General features: G+C 55.7%; 1 protein-coding gene across 3 annotated transcripts; it reads right to left on the reverse strand.

The window, feature by feature from the left end:
• Window positions 1-925: 925 nt before the first annotated feature.
• Window positions 926-9,158, reverse strand: LOC118001942 (T-box transcription factor T-like). 3 transcript variants are annotated; one of them, XM_034992131.1, is made up of 8 exons: window positions 8,953-9,158; window positions 8,273-8,537; window positions 7,377-7,511; window positions 6,501-6,562; window positions 6,320-6,381; window positions 4,529-4,702; window positions 3,070-3,199; window positions 926-1,199 (listed from the first exon to the last, which is right to left on the reverse strand). In XM_034992131.1, exons 1-8 carry the CDS (start codon window positions 9,156-9,158, stop codon window positions 926-928), a joined length of 1,308 nt encoding a protein of 435 aa, XP_034848022.1. The 3 variants fall into 3 exon arrangements, with proteins under 3 accessions (XP_034848022.1, XP_034848021.1, XP_034848023.1); XM_034992130.1 differs by having other exon boundaries at window positions 4,529-4,705; XM_034992132.1 differs by lacking the exon at window positions 4,529-4,702.
• Window positions 9,159-14,043: the final 4,885 nt, after the last annotated feature.

Genomic DNA, 14,043 nt, shown 5'->3' on the forward strand with positions numbered 1-14,043 from the left:
AGACATCTCATGTTCATCTTTACTGCTTTATGCTGTCATCATCCACCGTTCAGTGCTGTCTACCTACATCTCTGGAAAATCATTTGTCCTCTTTTGCATTTTTGTGGTAATTAGCATTGAGTAAATACATGCAGATTTCACTTCCCATTCTGCAGCTCACTTGAGAAAGTACCAAGGTTCACAACAGATTAAAATGCCCCTTTGGGACAAGGTCTTCGCAAAATCTCGCCCAAAAAAAGAGGAGTCTGAATACTAACTAGACCAACCAAATTTGGATATTGCCTTTATTTTGCAGAAAATGTTTCCTGCTGATTGTCTTTGGCTACTTAAAAGAAAAATATAAACAATCCTAGGTTTAACAATACAAGAGATTAACTACCTATGCTCAAAATAAACACATTCTAGTGGGCAGAGCAGGCAGATCTGCGTTTCTACTACAATCTGCTGTCCTCAGCTTTGATAGGATTCTGTCCTTCACAGCAGCGTCCACTGTGGCAGGCGCCGCCAAGGGCCTGGAAACCAGCCCCGCGCAACAAGGAAGAGAATTAAGTGTGCTTTTTCTCTTGCTCAAGTAGGACTGGTGGGGTTTACGGACTCCGATGTGCCAAGTCACCTACGGGCCGTAGGAGAAACAAACAAAAAGTTTCCGGACCCTAGCAAATCATTTTTATTGTGAATCGTGGTAAGTCTGGCCAGCCGCGTGGCTTCCAGGCCCAGTTCACCTGTGGGCATCGCGGCCCCAGACGGTGGGCACGCACTCCTGGGGAACAGGAGAACACGGATCCCTCCCATTTTAAAGGGAGGGTGATAGGGCCTGTTTCCTTCCCTGGACACGCGGGCTGCCACTTTGTACCCGGGGATCAACCGAATCCACACTGGAGGCCCCACACAGAAGTCCTGCGTCTGCCACAACGCAGGCCTTGCTTCACATGGAAGGTGGTGACACGGGAGTCCACGAGGCTATGAGGCGGGCTTGGGCCGACGCATCGTACTGGCTGTCGGGAATGTCTGTGGCCGTGGGGGCCCCTTCGTACAGCGGGGATCCCGAGGAGGAGGAGGCCTGGGCCGGGTGGGTGAGAGGCGCAGCGTGCGAGGGGGAGCCCCGAAAGAACTGCGCCCCCAGCCCGTTGGACATGGCCGCCGTCTGGGCCCCGGGCGTGATGGTGCCATTGCTCACAGACCACAGGCTGGGGTATTGGCTGCAAGGGGAAAACCGAGACACTCAGGCAAGCAGAGGTGGAGCGAGGCTCGGGACCAGCGCACAGGGGACGCGAACACCGAGACCTCCCGCTCGCGATCACCGCCTGGACAGCGTCTTCCCAACGGGCCGTGGGCTCTCAAGCACACCCTGAGGCCCCACAGAAGCTACTCTCCTGTCTGACAACAAGAAACAAAATTGCAGGCCCTGCGTGCAAAGGCTGGGTGCGGTTCACGGCTCCTGCCAGAGCGCCAGCCCTTCCTGCTGCCAACCGCTCCAGGCCGGTCATCTGGCGCTCTCGTTCAGAACCCCAAGCCCCCGGACCCCCCGAATCAGAGGTTTCGGGGGTGTGCCTACGTGTCTGTGCTAATTAGCACGCCCACCCCGCCCCGCTGCTGGGGTTCTGGCCGTGGAAACAGCGCCTTCCTGGAACATTAAGGTACAAAAGGCGCTCGCTGCAGGCTCTGCCCCGCGCTCTGTGCTGCGCAGTAACACGCAGGCCGGCGGGATGCGGTGCGGGACCAGCAGCCGGGAGCTAGCCGTGGACGCACACCCGGTCCTGCCCTGCACGGGCCGCGTCGTCGGTACCCGGCCTGCGGCCAGGTTCGAGCCCGCTTCCCGATGCATGGAGGAAGCAGCTAGAAACAAGTGCGAAGCCCTTCAGTCTAGCAACGCAGATTTAAACAGCATCCAACTATGCTAAAATTGCTCTGAGAAAATGTCTTTCCCTCCCTCCATACTGTGCGGTATTGTTCACCAAGCCCTGTTCTGTATTTCAGATGTATTTGACCTCAAAAACGAACCTGAGTTGAACGAAGCAGTTTACTATCCCCATTTCACAGAGAGAGGAAACAGCTCTGAGATGCCCCATCAGAATGGGACCGCAATGGGACTATGGGGTCCCCAAGGCCGGGTGTTTGTAACCTGCAGGTTAGTCCATTTATGTGCAGGTTTCCGAGCGACCTTCGGGCCCTTGAATTGTTGGCTGCCTTGTGCACTGTTTGCTTTATTTTTTAAGAGAAGACAATTAGATTCTAATTATAAAGGAATTGTTTCCGAGACAAAAGAATTAAAATCTTGGGCATATTTTGGTATTCTATATACAATAAATTGCACTGCTTTCGTAGTCAGGATAACTTGTTTACAGATTCACTCTGCTCTGAGCCAACAACTTGTTAAATCATTTAATATCTCTGAGCCTGTTTCTTCAGAAAATGAAAGTTGACTTTCAGCTTTGACTTAGTTTTTTATAATAATCCTATGAAAAACAGCAATACATTTACCAATCAGCTTGATTTTTAAGCCAATCTCCCTGTACATTATTTTCAAACTAATAATAAAATATTCATTTTTCTTTACTAGTTACCAGCATATATGTTAAGGACTTTGATCCTGTATCCACAGAAAAGCCAACACATTTTTTCCCCTCAATTTAATAGCTCTTGTCAAAAATGGTTCTAGAAACATTTCTTCAAATTTCACCTGCTGACCCCAACAGCTCTGTAAAGACAGGCCGAAGCTGGGGTTATATAACATATTTTTTCTTGTAGAAACGAGGCTCAGAGAGTTTAAGAGACGTGTCCTCTATAGGAACTAGTAAGTGCCAGAGCCGGGATGGGGGCCCTGGCTTCCCTCTGTTACAGCCCAGCTCCATGCATGCCACCCCGAGGGGGCCACTGGTCCTCCCAGAAGTCAGACTGGAACAGTAACCCAGGGTCATGTAACCTGGGATCCCGGGTTAGTGACGCAACTACCAATAACAGCCAGCCGCCCACAGGTGAAGGGGCAGAATAAAAACCAATGGATGGAGATGGCATGATGTCACACTCAGGGTCCCAGGACAGTGCGCATCATGTCCAGACATACATTACCTAGAGCCGGTGGGCGGACCGGCGCTGTGGCTCATGGGGAGCATGCTGGTATGGGCAGGTGTCCCAAGGCTGGGCCAACTGTCATGGGATTGGAGCATGGACAAACATGCAGATGGATTGTCAGAATAGGCTGTGGGCGAAGAAGGCGTCGTTAGCTGGCGGGGAGGCGGTCTTCCAGGAGCAACAGAATGCAGTGAAATACTACCAACAACTGGCACAACCCAACACCGAAAACAAAATGAGTCTGGGATATGGAACAGAAGACTACCCAAGCCAGTGGGTTAAGGGTCTGCCTTCGGCTCAGGTCATGATCCTGGGGTCCTAGGATCGAGCCCCGCGTTGGGCTCCCTGCTCTGCGGGGAGTCTGCTTCTCCCTCTGCCGCTCCCCCTGCTCCTGCTCTCTCTCTCTCTCTCTCTCTCTCAAATGAATAAATAAAACATCTTTAAAAAAAAGAAGACTGTCCGTTGGCCTGTTTAACTGGTCATCAAAGGCAAATATTTATGGCCAAATGTATGTATTAGAAAATAAATTCTAGTAAACCCAAGCTTTTTCTTTATCTTCAGATCAATAGATGCCCTGTAGAAAGGGATCCTACGATCACTTGATTGGGGATTAATTATCCTCAAAAATAAACATAAGTATAACTTTAACCTGCCTTTTCCCAAAATATTATTTCTTAAGAGATGAAAAGACCTTAAAAACCATTACTCCGGGCAACACTAAAATATGATCTTCTAGCCTCAGAGTCTAGCCACTGCTTCAACAAGACCCCATGACTATTTCTTCATCAATAAGGTCCTTTCATTTCAAAGCAGCTTTAATTGCTTAATTGTTTTATGGTGTTCATTAGCTGTGTTCCTCCTTTTAGAGCCAACAAAATTAAGTCTGGGCGTACGTGGTGTTAGAGGAAGTTAGATAAAGGGATCTCAGCGGTCCAGCCCTGTGTTCATAGTCCGTAAGCACGCATCGGGATCACTGGAAGCCTGCTGATTCCGCCCGCCTGGGCCGGTTCCGAGGTGATGCTGCTCCAGGCACCACACGTGGAGAAACGTGCTTCGTGGATCAGTGGGAGTCACGGAAAATCGTGCGTGGGTCTAGTTAAGCCAGTAATTCTTATACCTGGCTGACCCAACACCATCACTTTAGAGAGGTTCATAAACGATCCAAACCTGGGCCCCTAGAGATGGACCCACAGTTGTAGGGTGAAAAAGTTCCAGCAGTGACTGAGTACATTCGGCACCACAGCCCCTGGTCTGGACCTCTCGGCGGCTGAGCCAGCGGCCACAGCTTGGACCTGAAATAAAGGTCCCTCTTGAGCCCACCAAAGAACTGGCCTGGGTGTGTGTTCCAGAAGAGGTTCTCCTACCCTGATCTCTGGAATCCATCCTACAGAGGCCTTTCCTGCAGTGGTCTTCCATCCACCCCCATACCCCAGGCGGACTTTGACTTAGGACTTACTTGGAGAATTATTCCGATGTGCGTAAGGGTTGGGGTAGGGGGATGGCCGGTGGTTCCTCAGGGTGGGGTACCTTTCACAGCCGTGCGTGGAGGGAAGTGAGAGGGGCCCTCCGAACTGAGGGTGGGGGGTGGCAGGTGGGCACAGGCTGCTGGTTCCAGGGATGAGCCACCCCCCTGCTGTGGGAAAAGAATGCTGAGTAACTGGCATTTGCATTACCTCCATTATTTAAAGGACAGGAGAGCTGAGACCTGGAATTGGTGGGTCTCTTCCTGAGGGGTCCCCGATGAAGTGAGGACGCATAGTGTCTTGCACTGAGTCCCCAGTCCAAGTCTTAAGGCATCTGGGCCTCAGCTCCACATGAGAGGCCACGGGTTGACCAGGGTTTCCAAACCCACGGGGCACCTGAGGAGAGCTGGGGGACCCCAGCCTCAGCCAACGCCCACTGCTTCCTCAACCTGTCTTATTCAAACCTGCCAGAATCTTCCCAGGCCCATCAGCTTCCAAGCCCTACCTCCTGAGCATGAAAAAACATAGAAACACAAAATTCAGAGCCAGATGCGCCGGGGACACACGGGGCAAGTCACGTGCGTGGTGCCCCCCTGCCCCCGTTGGCCTGCTCCTACCACCTCACCACGACGGGGAGCTGTGTCCTGGCTGGACATGTGTTGTTTTCTGCCCACTTTTCTTCTGCTTTAGGCCACCTTCTCCCCACTGTGCACATCCATCAGAAAAATCACTCTGATGTTACCCTGCCTGCCTCTCACACTCCAATCTCTTCTCCATTGCCTGCTTTTAAGTCTGTTGTTGTTGCTTTTAATTCAGGAAAGCAACCTCTAAGAGGACAACTACTCTGGCTATAACTTCCAAACGACAAACAATGCTTCAGACAACACTGAAATGAGAGAAAGGTCCGGATCTGCCCACAAAGCCTGCCCCCCATCAAATGCCCGAGTGATGGCAGCCCACGAGCCACTTTAGGAGAGCTGTTTGTTAAATTAGCCCAGAAGACGATTAACGAAGAAACACAGAACAGAAAACGAGTGTCCGCAGAATGTGCCATGTTGGTCCCCGCGGCCCCTGGAAGTGGCAGCAAGCACTAACTTTTCTCTCCCGATAATGTCAGTTATTTAAATTCCAAGCCCCTTCCCTGCATAGAGAGGAGAGCCACACAAAACTCTGTCTCCTAACAGACACTGCTCCCTAGACCTGCACCACTTTGCTCTGGCTCGTGGAACTCGGAAAGGAAGCCGGACTTAAAGCACTTTCCCCATCCTACAAGCCACTGTCCCCACCACCAAAACCAGCCGGAGTCGCTGGGCCGCTCCTGGAACTGAAATGGGCTACAGGAAAAACCACATCTGCTCATAAGCATCCTTCCAAAGGTGGTCCTTCGTCCGCCATCATTAGTAACGAGAGAAACCATCTCAAAGTGGCTGTAACGAGCTGGCTTCTCCACTTGCCCAACAGAGCAGAGTCTAAACCCACCAAGATCTCAACCATCTGACACAGCCACGGTGGGAGCTGCCTCGGAGCCAAACAACCGAGCCCAGGTAAGTTCTCCCCTGGCTTCTCTGTCAAGAGTCCCAAGTGCCAGATGCGCATCCACAGCCCTCAGGTAGAGCAGAGGTTGAAGACAGTACTAACATAGCTCCAACATCATGGGCCCACGTTGGGCGGTCTGCTCCCCAGCCACACTCAGAAACCCGCTGTCGGCTACATCCCCAGCTCTGGCTCTCAGCAGCCTAGTCCCGGAAGCAAGGGACGTGGGGACAGAACGCAACAAACCGTACATTGGGAGTACCCAGACTGCTGGCTGTCTCCAGGTTCTTCCATCATATCTTTGTGATCACTTCTGTCAAAAAAGTGTATTGAGTCGTCAAAAAGGAGAACATTCAGAAAATAGCATTTGCAGCAATATTTCCTCTTTCTGCATATTTCTTTGCCCAAAGGGTATAGTTAGAATTCTCTCACCTTTCCTTCGCATCAAGGAAAGCTTTTGCAAATGGATTGTATTTAATTTTAAGAGCCGTGATCTGAAAAAAAAAAAAGAAATCACATTGACTGGCACATTGTCCATTAGCCAGAGGATTTAATTCAGTCCCGAGAAACTGGGAAACATCAGTACTCCCTCCTTTAAATATTTAAACATAAGCAGACTTTCTTCCAGGTCTATTTTTCTATTTGGGCCTGAAGTGGCTGAGTAATTGTAATATTTAACAAAGAACAGTACATTTATGGAAGTTTTTAAATGCTGCTTTTCTGAGTGGAATTCACAGTGAGTTTAACCTACTGCTGACAACATTCTGTGTGCATAAATCACCCAAACATGGCTCAAAACATTACCTGAATCTGCTTAGGAAATAGTGATTTGCTCCTTTTAGTTGGCACTCAACACTGACAACTTAACCAGCTAATCACAAAATGTCTGTACTTTGAGGTCACACTTAGAGATTTACAGGCACTAACCGCTATTTTGTATCTAGATGACCCTTCACACTGCCCAGGTTTGGAGGGTTGCCCCCCACCCTTTCAGGAAGATCTCCAAAGATTGCCTCTCTCACTCATCTTGTTCTCAAGCAATTCTCATAGAACTTAACCTAAATATTTTGTTCTTTTCACTCAGAGAATTTAGGAGATGGTTCTAGTTTCATAGACACTTTAACAGAGAATTAAAAGAGAAATGCTTAAACAGGCACACATTTTAAAATTTCTCCCCTCTGTCCCAATTTTATGGTCATAGTAGATTATTTGAAAAGGCATAACTTTTCAGTCTAAAGTACACCAACACACGGGATGTCCGCACTCTTTGCGACCTCCCAGGGGGCACATGCCCGCCCGGCCGCTCACCTCCTCGTTCTGATAAGCGGTCACTGCGATGAACTGGGTCTCTGGGAAGCAGTGGCTGGTGATCATGCGCTGTGCGCCCCCAACTCTCACTATGTGGATCCGAGGCTCGTACTTGTGCAAGGAGTTCAACATGATCTGAGGGAAGCACACAGACAAGACCTTCAGATAACGAGACATCCATTTGCCCTGCTGTTGAGAAGAAAAATACATCCAAGGTGCAGAAAATGCTGTAGCTCACAAGAAAGTGTCTTTACTGTTGAAGTTGGTGGGTTTCCCCTCAGGTGCTGCTTCCCACAACTGCTTTAAGGAAAGGAATGTGAGGTGCTACACACCATTAAAGGGAATGAATGCCCATCGGGAAATCCTTTGACCGGGTACAAGAACGTCCTAATGCTTCCAGGATGGCTAGAGACATCTTTAAAGCCTGAGCTTGTTTGCGCCTTGCTTGAACATGGGGCCTCCCAGTAAAAAATCCCCCAAGTAAAGACATTCTTAGAAGAAAACAAATTTACAAATCTGTTCAGACCACGCAGCAAACACGATGGCATATATTTAGCTGGAAAGTGACCGCTTACCATCAAGGCTGATATTTTCTCTGCCTCTAGGTAAGGTGAAGAAGACTTGAATGCAAAAGTTCCCCAAAGCCTGAGACCTGCTGAGCCTCAAAGGTGAAGCTCTGCACCCTCCCCGGCGCTACCCCCTTGGTGTTACCATCATCAGTTTACTATAAACAACACTGAAGGCTTAATTGAGGAAGGCTGTGGCAGTTTCTCCAGGACAGATGTCACCTCCTGCGCAAGCACAGTCCCTTCCACCATGCCGAAGGTGCAGACCCGGCCTCTCCTGGCGCTGTCCCTGCCCACCCCCCCACGCCCCGCGGGCTTCATCACACCTACCTGACCCCCTCCATTGAGCTTGTTGGTGAGTTTGACTTTGCTGAAGGAGACGGGCGCCTTCATCCAGTGGGCCCCGAAGTTGGGCGAGTCGGGGTGGATGTAGACGCAGCTGGGCGCCTGAGGCTCAGGCTTGCCCCCCGGGACCCACTCTCCGTTCACGTACTTCCAGCGGTGGTTGTCGGCAGCCACGAAGTCCAGCAAGAAGGAGTACATGGCGTTGGGGTCCAGGCCAGACACGTTCACCTTCAGCACCGGGAACATCCTCCTGCAAAGGAAGGAGTGCAGCCGGAGGACCCCGGATCTGAGCCTTTAGACCTTTAGACCTAAGGCACAAAGCTTGGGACAGAGGCGTCTGTCATTGTGGGGCAAAGAGAAGCCTTCCCAGAGCCCCCCACAAGTCCCCAGCGTCCTCCACACTATCCCACCGCCCCCGGAGGCAGGGTCCCAGAGGACCTGGCCGAGGGTTCCCGCGAGCCGGCAAGACGCGGGTCTGCGAGACTTCTCCCAAACTTCCGCGGAGAAAACCCCAGAGAGTGACAATGAGGGGACACAGGGCTCTGTCCCCGAACCGAGCGGAAAGGAGCAAGAAGACCCCCACTGGGAGAAAACCTCGGACAGCGGGAAAGTTTCCCCCAGGCCTCCGGAACGCCTGGCGCACGCCGAGCTCCGGGCGCGCCTACCTGCCGTTCTTGGTCACGATCATCTCGTTGGTGAGCTCCTTGAAGCGCAGCCACAGCTCGCTCTCCTCGAGGCCCACGCGCAGCTCGCGCTCCGTGGGGTCGCCCTTCTCGCTGCCCGCCTGCAGCTCGCTCTCCACGGCGCTCAGCAGGTGGTCCACTCGGTACTGCAGGCTCTTCGCCGCGCTCTCGGCGCCGGGGGAGCTCATCCTCCCGCCCGCCCCCTCCCCACCGCCCCCCGAAGCCCCGGCTCGCTACGCGAGAGCCACCTTCACCCCCGGCGGCGGCCGCTTTCCCGAGACGGCGCGGGGCTCCCAGCACTGGCCCCGGAGGAGGGCGCGGACCGAGATCTGGGGGGAGGGGGCGGGGGGAGGGGTGGGGGGGAGGTTATTCCACTTGAACTCCCGCGAGGCACGGCTAGAGTAGGTCTCTGCGGAGAGAAACTGCGTCCCCTCCCATAAATAGAGCGGCGGCCGCGGCGGAGGGGGCCGGCGGATTGGGCCGCGCGCCCTTTGAAGTGCGGGGGCAGCTGCCCATTGGCCGCGCGCGGCCATTTCAGACCCGACCGGCGGGCTGGGGCGCCCGGGGGCCCACAATGGGCTCCCGCGCCTGTTTCCTGTAAATCCCGGGCCGGGCCCAGCGCGCCGCGGCCCAGCCCCGACACCTCCGCCCTCCCCCAAATGTTTGCACCTCCATCAAAGCGGCGGGGCGGGCCGCGGGCGCGGTGGGGGTGGAGGAGCCGGGCGCCCGAGCTCGCCCCGGCCCGCACGTCCCCGCGGGGCTGCCGGGCCGCCGGCGACGCGCCCCGCCTCTCCCATGGGTGCCGGCCTGGACCGCACCGCGGGCTCACCCGCGCCCGGCCGGAGGCCCTCGGCGCCCCGCCGGCGCCCGGCGAGCCCAGCCCCGCTGAGGGGCGCGCGCCGTCGGCTTCGCCCGGGTCCCGCTGCTCTCGCTCCCTGGAAGGCTCAGCGCTCCACCGAGCGGAGTCGCGCCCCGACACGTCCCTCGCCCCGCGGCACTGCAGGTGTCTCCGCCAACACCTAAGCCCGTGCACCAGCCCACCCCGGCGCCCCCTGTTCCCGCGCCTCGCCGGTGTGGAAGGGGGAGCCCCGCGCCGGGAGCCTCTGCCACAGGCTGGGCTCCGCGCCCACAGAGGAAAATACTCAAAAATCAACAAAACGAGCCCTTGTAAGAAGTTTTCCCGCTTCCTGTGTAAAAGCAGGACTTTGATGACGAGGTTTGCGCGTGCACTCAGTGTGACCTGGGAGTTTGCGTGGCTTCTGTGGGCTGATCTTTGTTTCTGTGGGAGGTGGGCGTGGGAAGGCGCTGGCCAGGGTGCCCTCCCGAGAGCGGGATTTGGGGTGCGCCTCCCCGCCGGGCCCCGGCCAGCCGCCGCGCCCGGGGGTGTGGGGAGCGGGTGGTTTATTACCTTTCGGTGAGAACCTCCGCGAGGAGAGCGAAGGAAAGGTGACAATGAGCAGGAAATAGTTCAATAGGGTCTCTTTAAACAGTAACATTCCTCCCAAAACGGGAGCCCAGGAAGAGAGAAGGAAGTAGAAGCTCCGAGCGCTGGCTGCGGAGAGAAACTGGGTCCCCTCCCATAAATAGAGCGGCGCTGCGGCGGAGGGGGCCGGCGGATCGGGGCCCCTTGCCCACCACTCTCGCCCAAGCGTGGGGTTCCAGGCTGCTTCCAGGTCTTCTTCGCGCGCACCGCACCCCCTTCCCCCCGCCCTGTGGGAACAGCCAGTGCATCGGGCGGGGCGCCCCGTCCAGGACAGCCCCGCGCCCTAGCTAGGGGGCTCTCCCGGAAGGACTTGGATTGTGCGCCCCGGCTACCCCGTTCCTGCCCGCGCCTGGCCGGGCTCGCTCGGGAGTCTGGAAGCGCGGGGCGAGCCGCTGGAGGGATCCCGGCCGGAGGCGGAGGAGCGCGGGCCTCCGCCTTCCCGGAGCCAGCCCAGCGATAAAGGGGGACGCCTGCTGCCCCGCGGGTGGAGGGAGAAGCTTGCAGGGCTGATTTTCCGCCCCTCTCCAAATGGGTACTGAAGAGTCGGGAAGGCCGGCGCGCCTCCATACTGTCGGCATTTCTCAGTTTCTTTTGTTGTCTCAGATGCTTGGGATACCCAAGGGGATGACCCGAGGGGGGAGTTTTTCTTCTGGAAAGAGGCACCAAAAGGACCTCATTTGCCCCTGACACCCGGACCCTCCTGAGTCGCCCTCCATCCGGCTCTTCAGGGGCCATGGGATTTGGAGGGCTTGTGAGTGCGTCTTTCCTAAGAGAATAAAAGTGTCTCAGAGGTCATTTCTGGGCCTAAGACCGCCTGAGCTTCCTCCGCCCTTGGAATAAAGGGGGAAAGCTGGCTGTGAGGTGAGGGGGGAAGGGTGGGTCCCCAGTGGTGATTGAGGGTCTCTAAAACCAGGGTCCAAAGCTACGAGTCCAACACCCCCTGCCCTAAGACTCCAGCTGTCTCGCGCTGACCGTTTTGGGGTCGTTTTCCCAAAATCCAAAAGAGCTCGCCAACGCCAGAGGACTTTCAGATCATTCCAGAGCCGTGGCTCTAATTTCAGTTGGCTCCCCTAACAGCGTGGGCACGACCAAATAAGAACAAAACTCCATCGGAAAAGAATGTTAAATTTCAAACGTTTGCAATGACATTTTTCCCCTCCGCGAAGAAAAGTCCCAAGTGTTCGAGAACACCCCCCAGAAATTTAGCCCCACTTGCTGGCCGAGCTAGAGGCTGGGAGTAACTGACCGTGTGTCCCTCTGGGGCTCTGCAGGCCTTCACTACCTGTTCTTTGCCCCCACCTTTCTGTGCCTCATTTTCTGGATCTTTGTTCCCTGGTTCTCAGGGCAAGCGCCTGCACTCTCCAGCCTTTTCAATGAAGGCTGCGGTGCATGACAGTTTACAGCCAAAAACTTCCTCAGGCCCAGCTGTAAAGAATTCCCGGCTGGTAACAATGTGCCTCCTTGGGAGGGAGGCGGCGCTCCCAGCTCTTTCTCCCGCAAGGTCTGTCTCTGCCTGGGAAGCCAGCCATTCGAGTGAAATACCCAAAAGGGCCAATGGCTGGACCTCAGGATGCAGATGGTCATCCCCAAAATAACCTGGCAAACCCTTTACCAGAAATCTCCCCCACCACACACACACGCACACACGCCCCTCAATTCCCAGAGAGGCAGTTTTCCCCAGGCCCAACCCTTCCCAAGCAATAAAACCATCTGTCTTTTAGGAGCAGGCACCCATGATGCCCTAACAGGCTCAAGGCCAGGGGGTCAGGGGACACACTGGGGGACCCTTCTTTGCTGGGAGAAACACTACATTTATTTTCTGATTCTATACTTTGCACTCCGTGTAGAATATACTGTGTGTCACGCAGACACGTAGTGTGTGTGTGACCATAAAAACCTCAGGCCTGAATCACGGGTCACATGTTAGTGGGTTTTCCTCGCCTTTGTTCATTTTGTCCTTCTACCGAGCTCAGTCTCCCAACCCGGGAAGCAGAGCTGCCAAAGGCGTCGGCAAGTCCTAAAACTAAGACCATGAAGGAAGGGCGCTTCCTAGCAAGTCATTTCTGTCACCAGTTGGTCAGTTTGTCTCCCATTGAATGAAACCCAGTTCATTTTAGTATCGGTTTTAAGGCTGTGTCACGTAATTCTTTGGACTCTTCACCCTTAAAATGTTTTCAAGGCCGTTGGGTTGCTTGGGGTGCCTCTGGTCTGCGGAAAACACACAGCCCGGCGTCAGGCCGTCAAGCAGGCGCCACACAGCCTCCTCAGCGGCGGGCACCCCCTCAGCCGCGGGCACCCCTCAGCCACGGGCATCCCCTCAGCAGCAGGGACCCCCTCAGCGGCGGGCACCCCCTCAGCCGCGGCCCGGCTGACTGTCAGCTGCAGAGAGCCCGGAAGCCGGGTCCCCCCTCACTAGACGCTCTGTGTGGCACGGGACGCCGCATGGTTTCCTGACAGTTGACACATTAAAAGCAAACAGACATGCGGGGCGAGAGGCTCATGCCTGGGCCATCCCGAACCTTCCAAGTCCGAACGGCAGCTGCCGGCCCTTCGGACTCCAGGCGGCAGAGGCGAGCTCGGGGGGCAGCCGGCCTGCCCCCCTGCTGGGGCGGGGAGCTGCAGCGTGTCCCGTGTGGACACCTCGTTTCGTCCACCCCTGGGGCGTGGGCTTCTTCACGGTGTGTAAGTGGGGTCCCGTTTCCTGACCTCCCTTGAATGCAGGCGGAGCCTTTCCACGGTCCGGCCGGCCGTGGCCCGGATTGCCGTGGCTGTCGCCGTCGTCCGGTCTTCCTCGGGGCTCCCTGAGGCCCCCCGGCCCCACGCCTGCTCCGTTTGCCTGCGTGCTCCCGCGGCTGTGGCCCCGGGCCTCTCTGCACACAGTAAGTGGCTTGTGACGTGTCCACCAGCCTCCGTGGCCCTTTGATTCTACTGCGTGGGACGGAGAGCTCACTTCTGCGCGGCCCTCCCTCCCCCAGGTCACCGGTCCTGGCCGCACTGGCCTCTGTGGGCCTCCCGCTCCTCGAGGCTCTGCTCCTGCTCCCCAGAGGCCACAGCTTTCGGGGCCTCACCGAGAAGGTCCAGCAGTCTTCTGGATTTATCGTCTGCTTCCGGTAGTTCCCTCTGCCCTGAGGCCGCTTCTCCTCGGATCCCTACAGATAATCCCATCACCCTTCGCCCTCGACTCTTGGCCTCAAGTGATTCCCTTACCCTGCTCACTCGCCCCGCACTGGGCGGCCCGCGGCTGGCTCTCCGTGGCCGGCTCTCCGTGGCCGGCTCTCCGTGGCCCTGCTGCGGCGGACGCCGTCACGCCCTAAACACAGGCGAGACGCAGGCTCCGACCACTCACCGCGACGCCAGGTCTCAGCCTGTGGTGGGGACTCGACGGGTCCCCGCTGAGGGACGGGCTTGGCAAAACTGAAATGCAGCCTGGAGGGTGTGTCCAGGAGGAGCAGGGGCCACTGTCCCCAGATCCACCTGGACACACGCTCGGGAGCATCGTCACGACGCAGGCCGCACCGTCAGCCAACACTCACTAAAATGCACGAGCCTGGTCTTTTTTCAGTCGCACACGCGTGGATTCAGTCAGTTGT

Source organism: Mirounga leonina, unplaced genomic scaffold (assembly GCF_011800145.1).
Source record: "Mirounga leonina isolate KUSES-001 unplaced genomic scaffold, KU_Mleo_1.0 Mir_55, whole genome shotgun sequence".
NCBI classification, from domain to species: Eukaryota; Metazoa; Chordata; class Mammalia; order Carnivora; family Phocidae; genus Mirounga; species Mirounga leonina.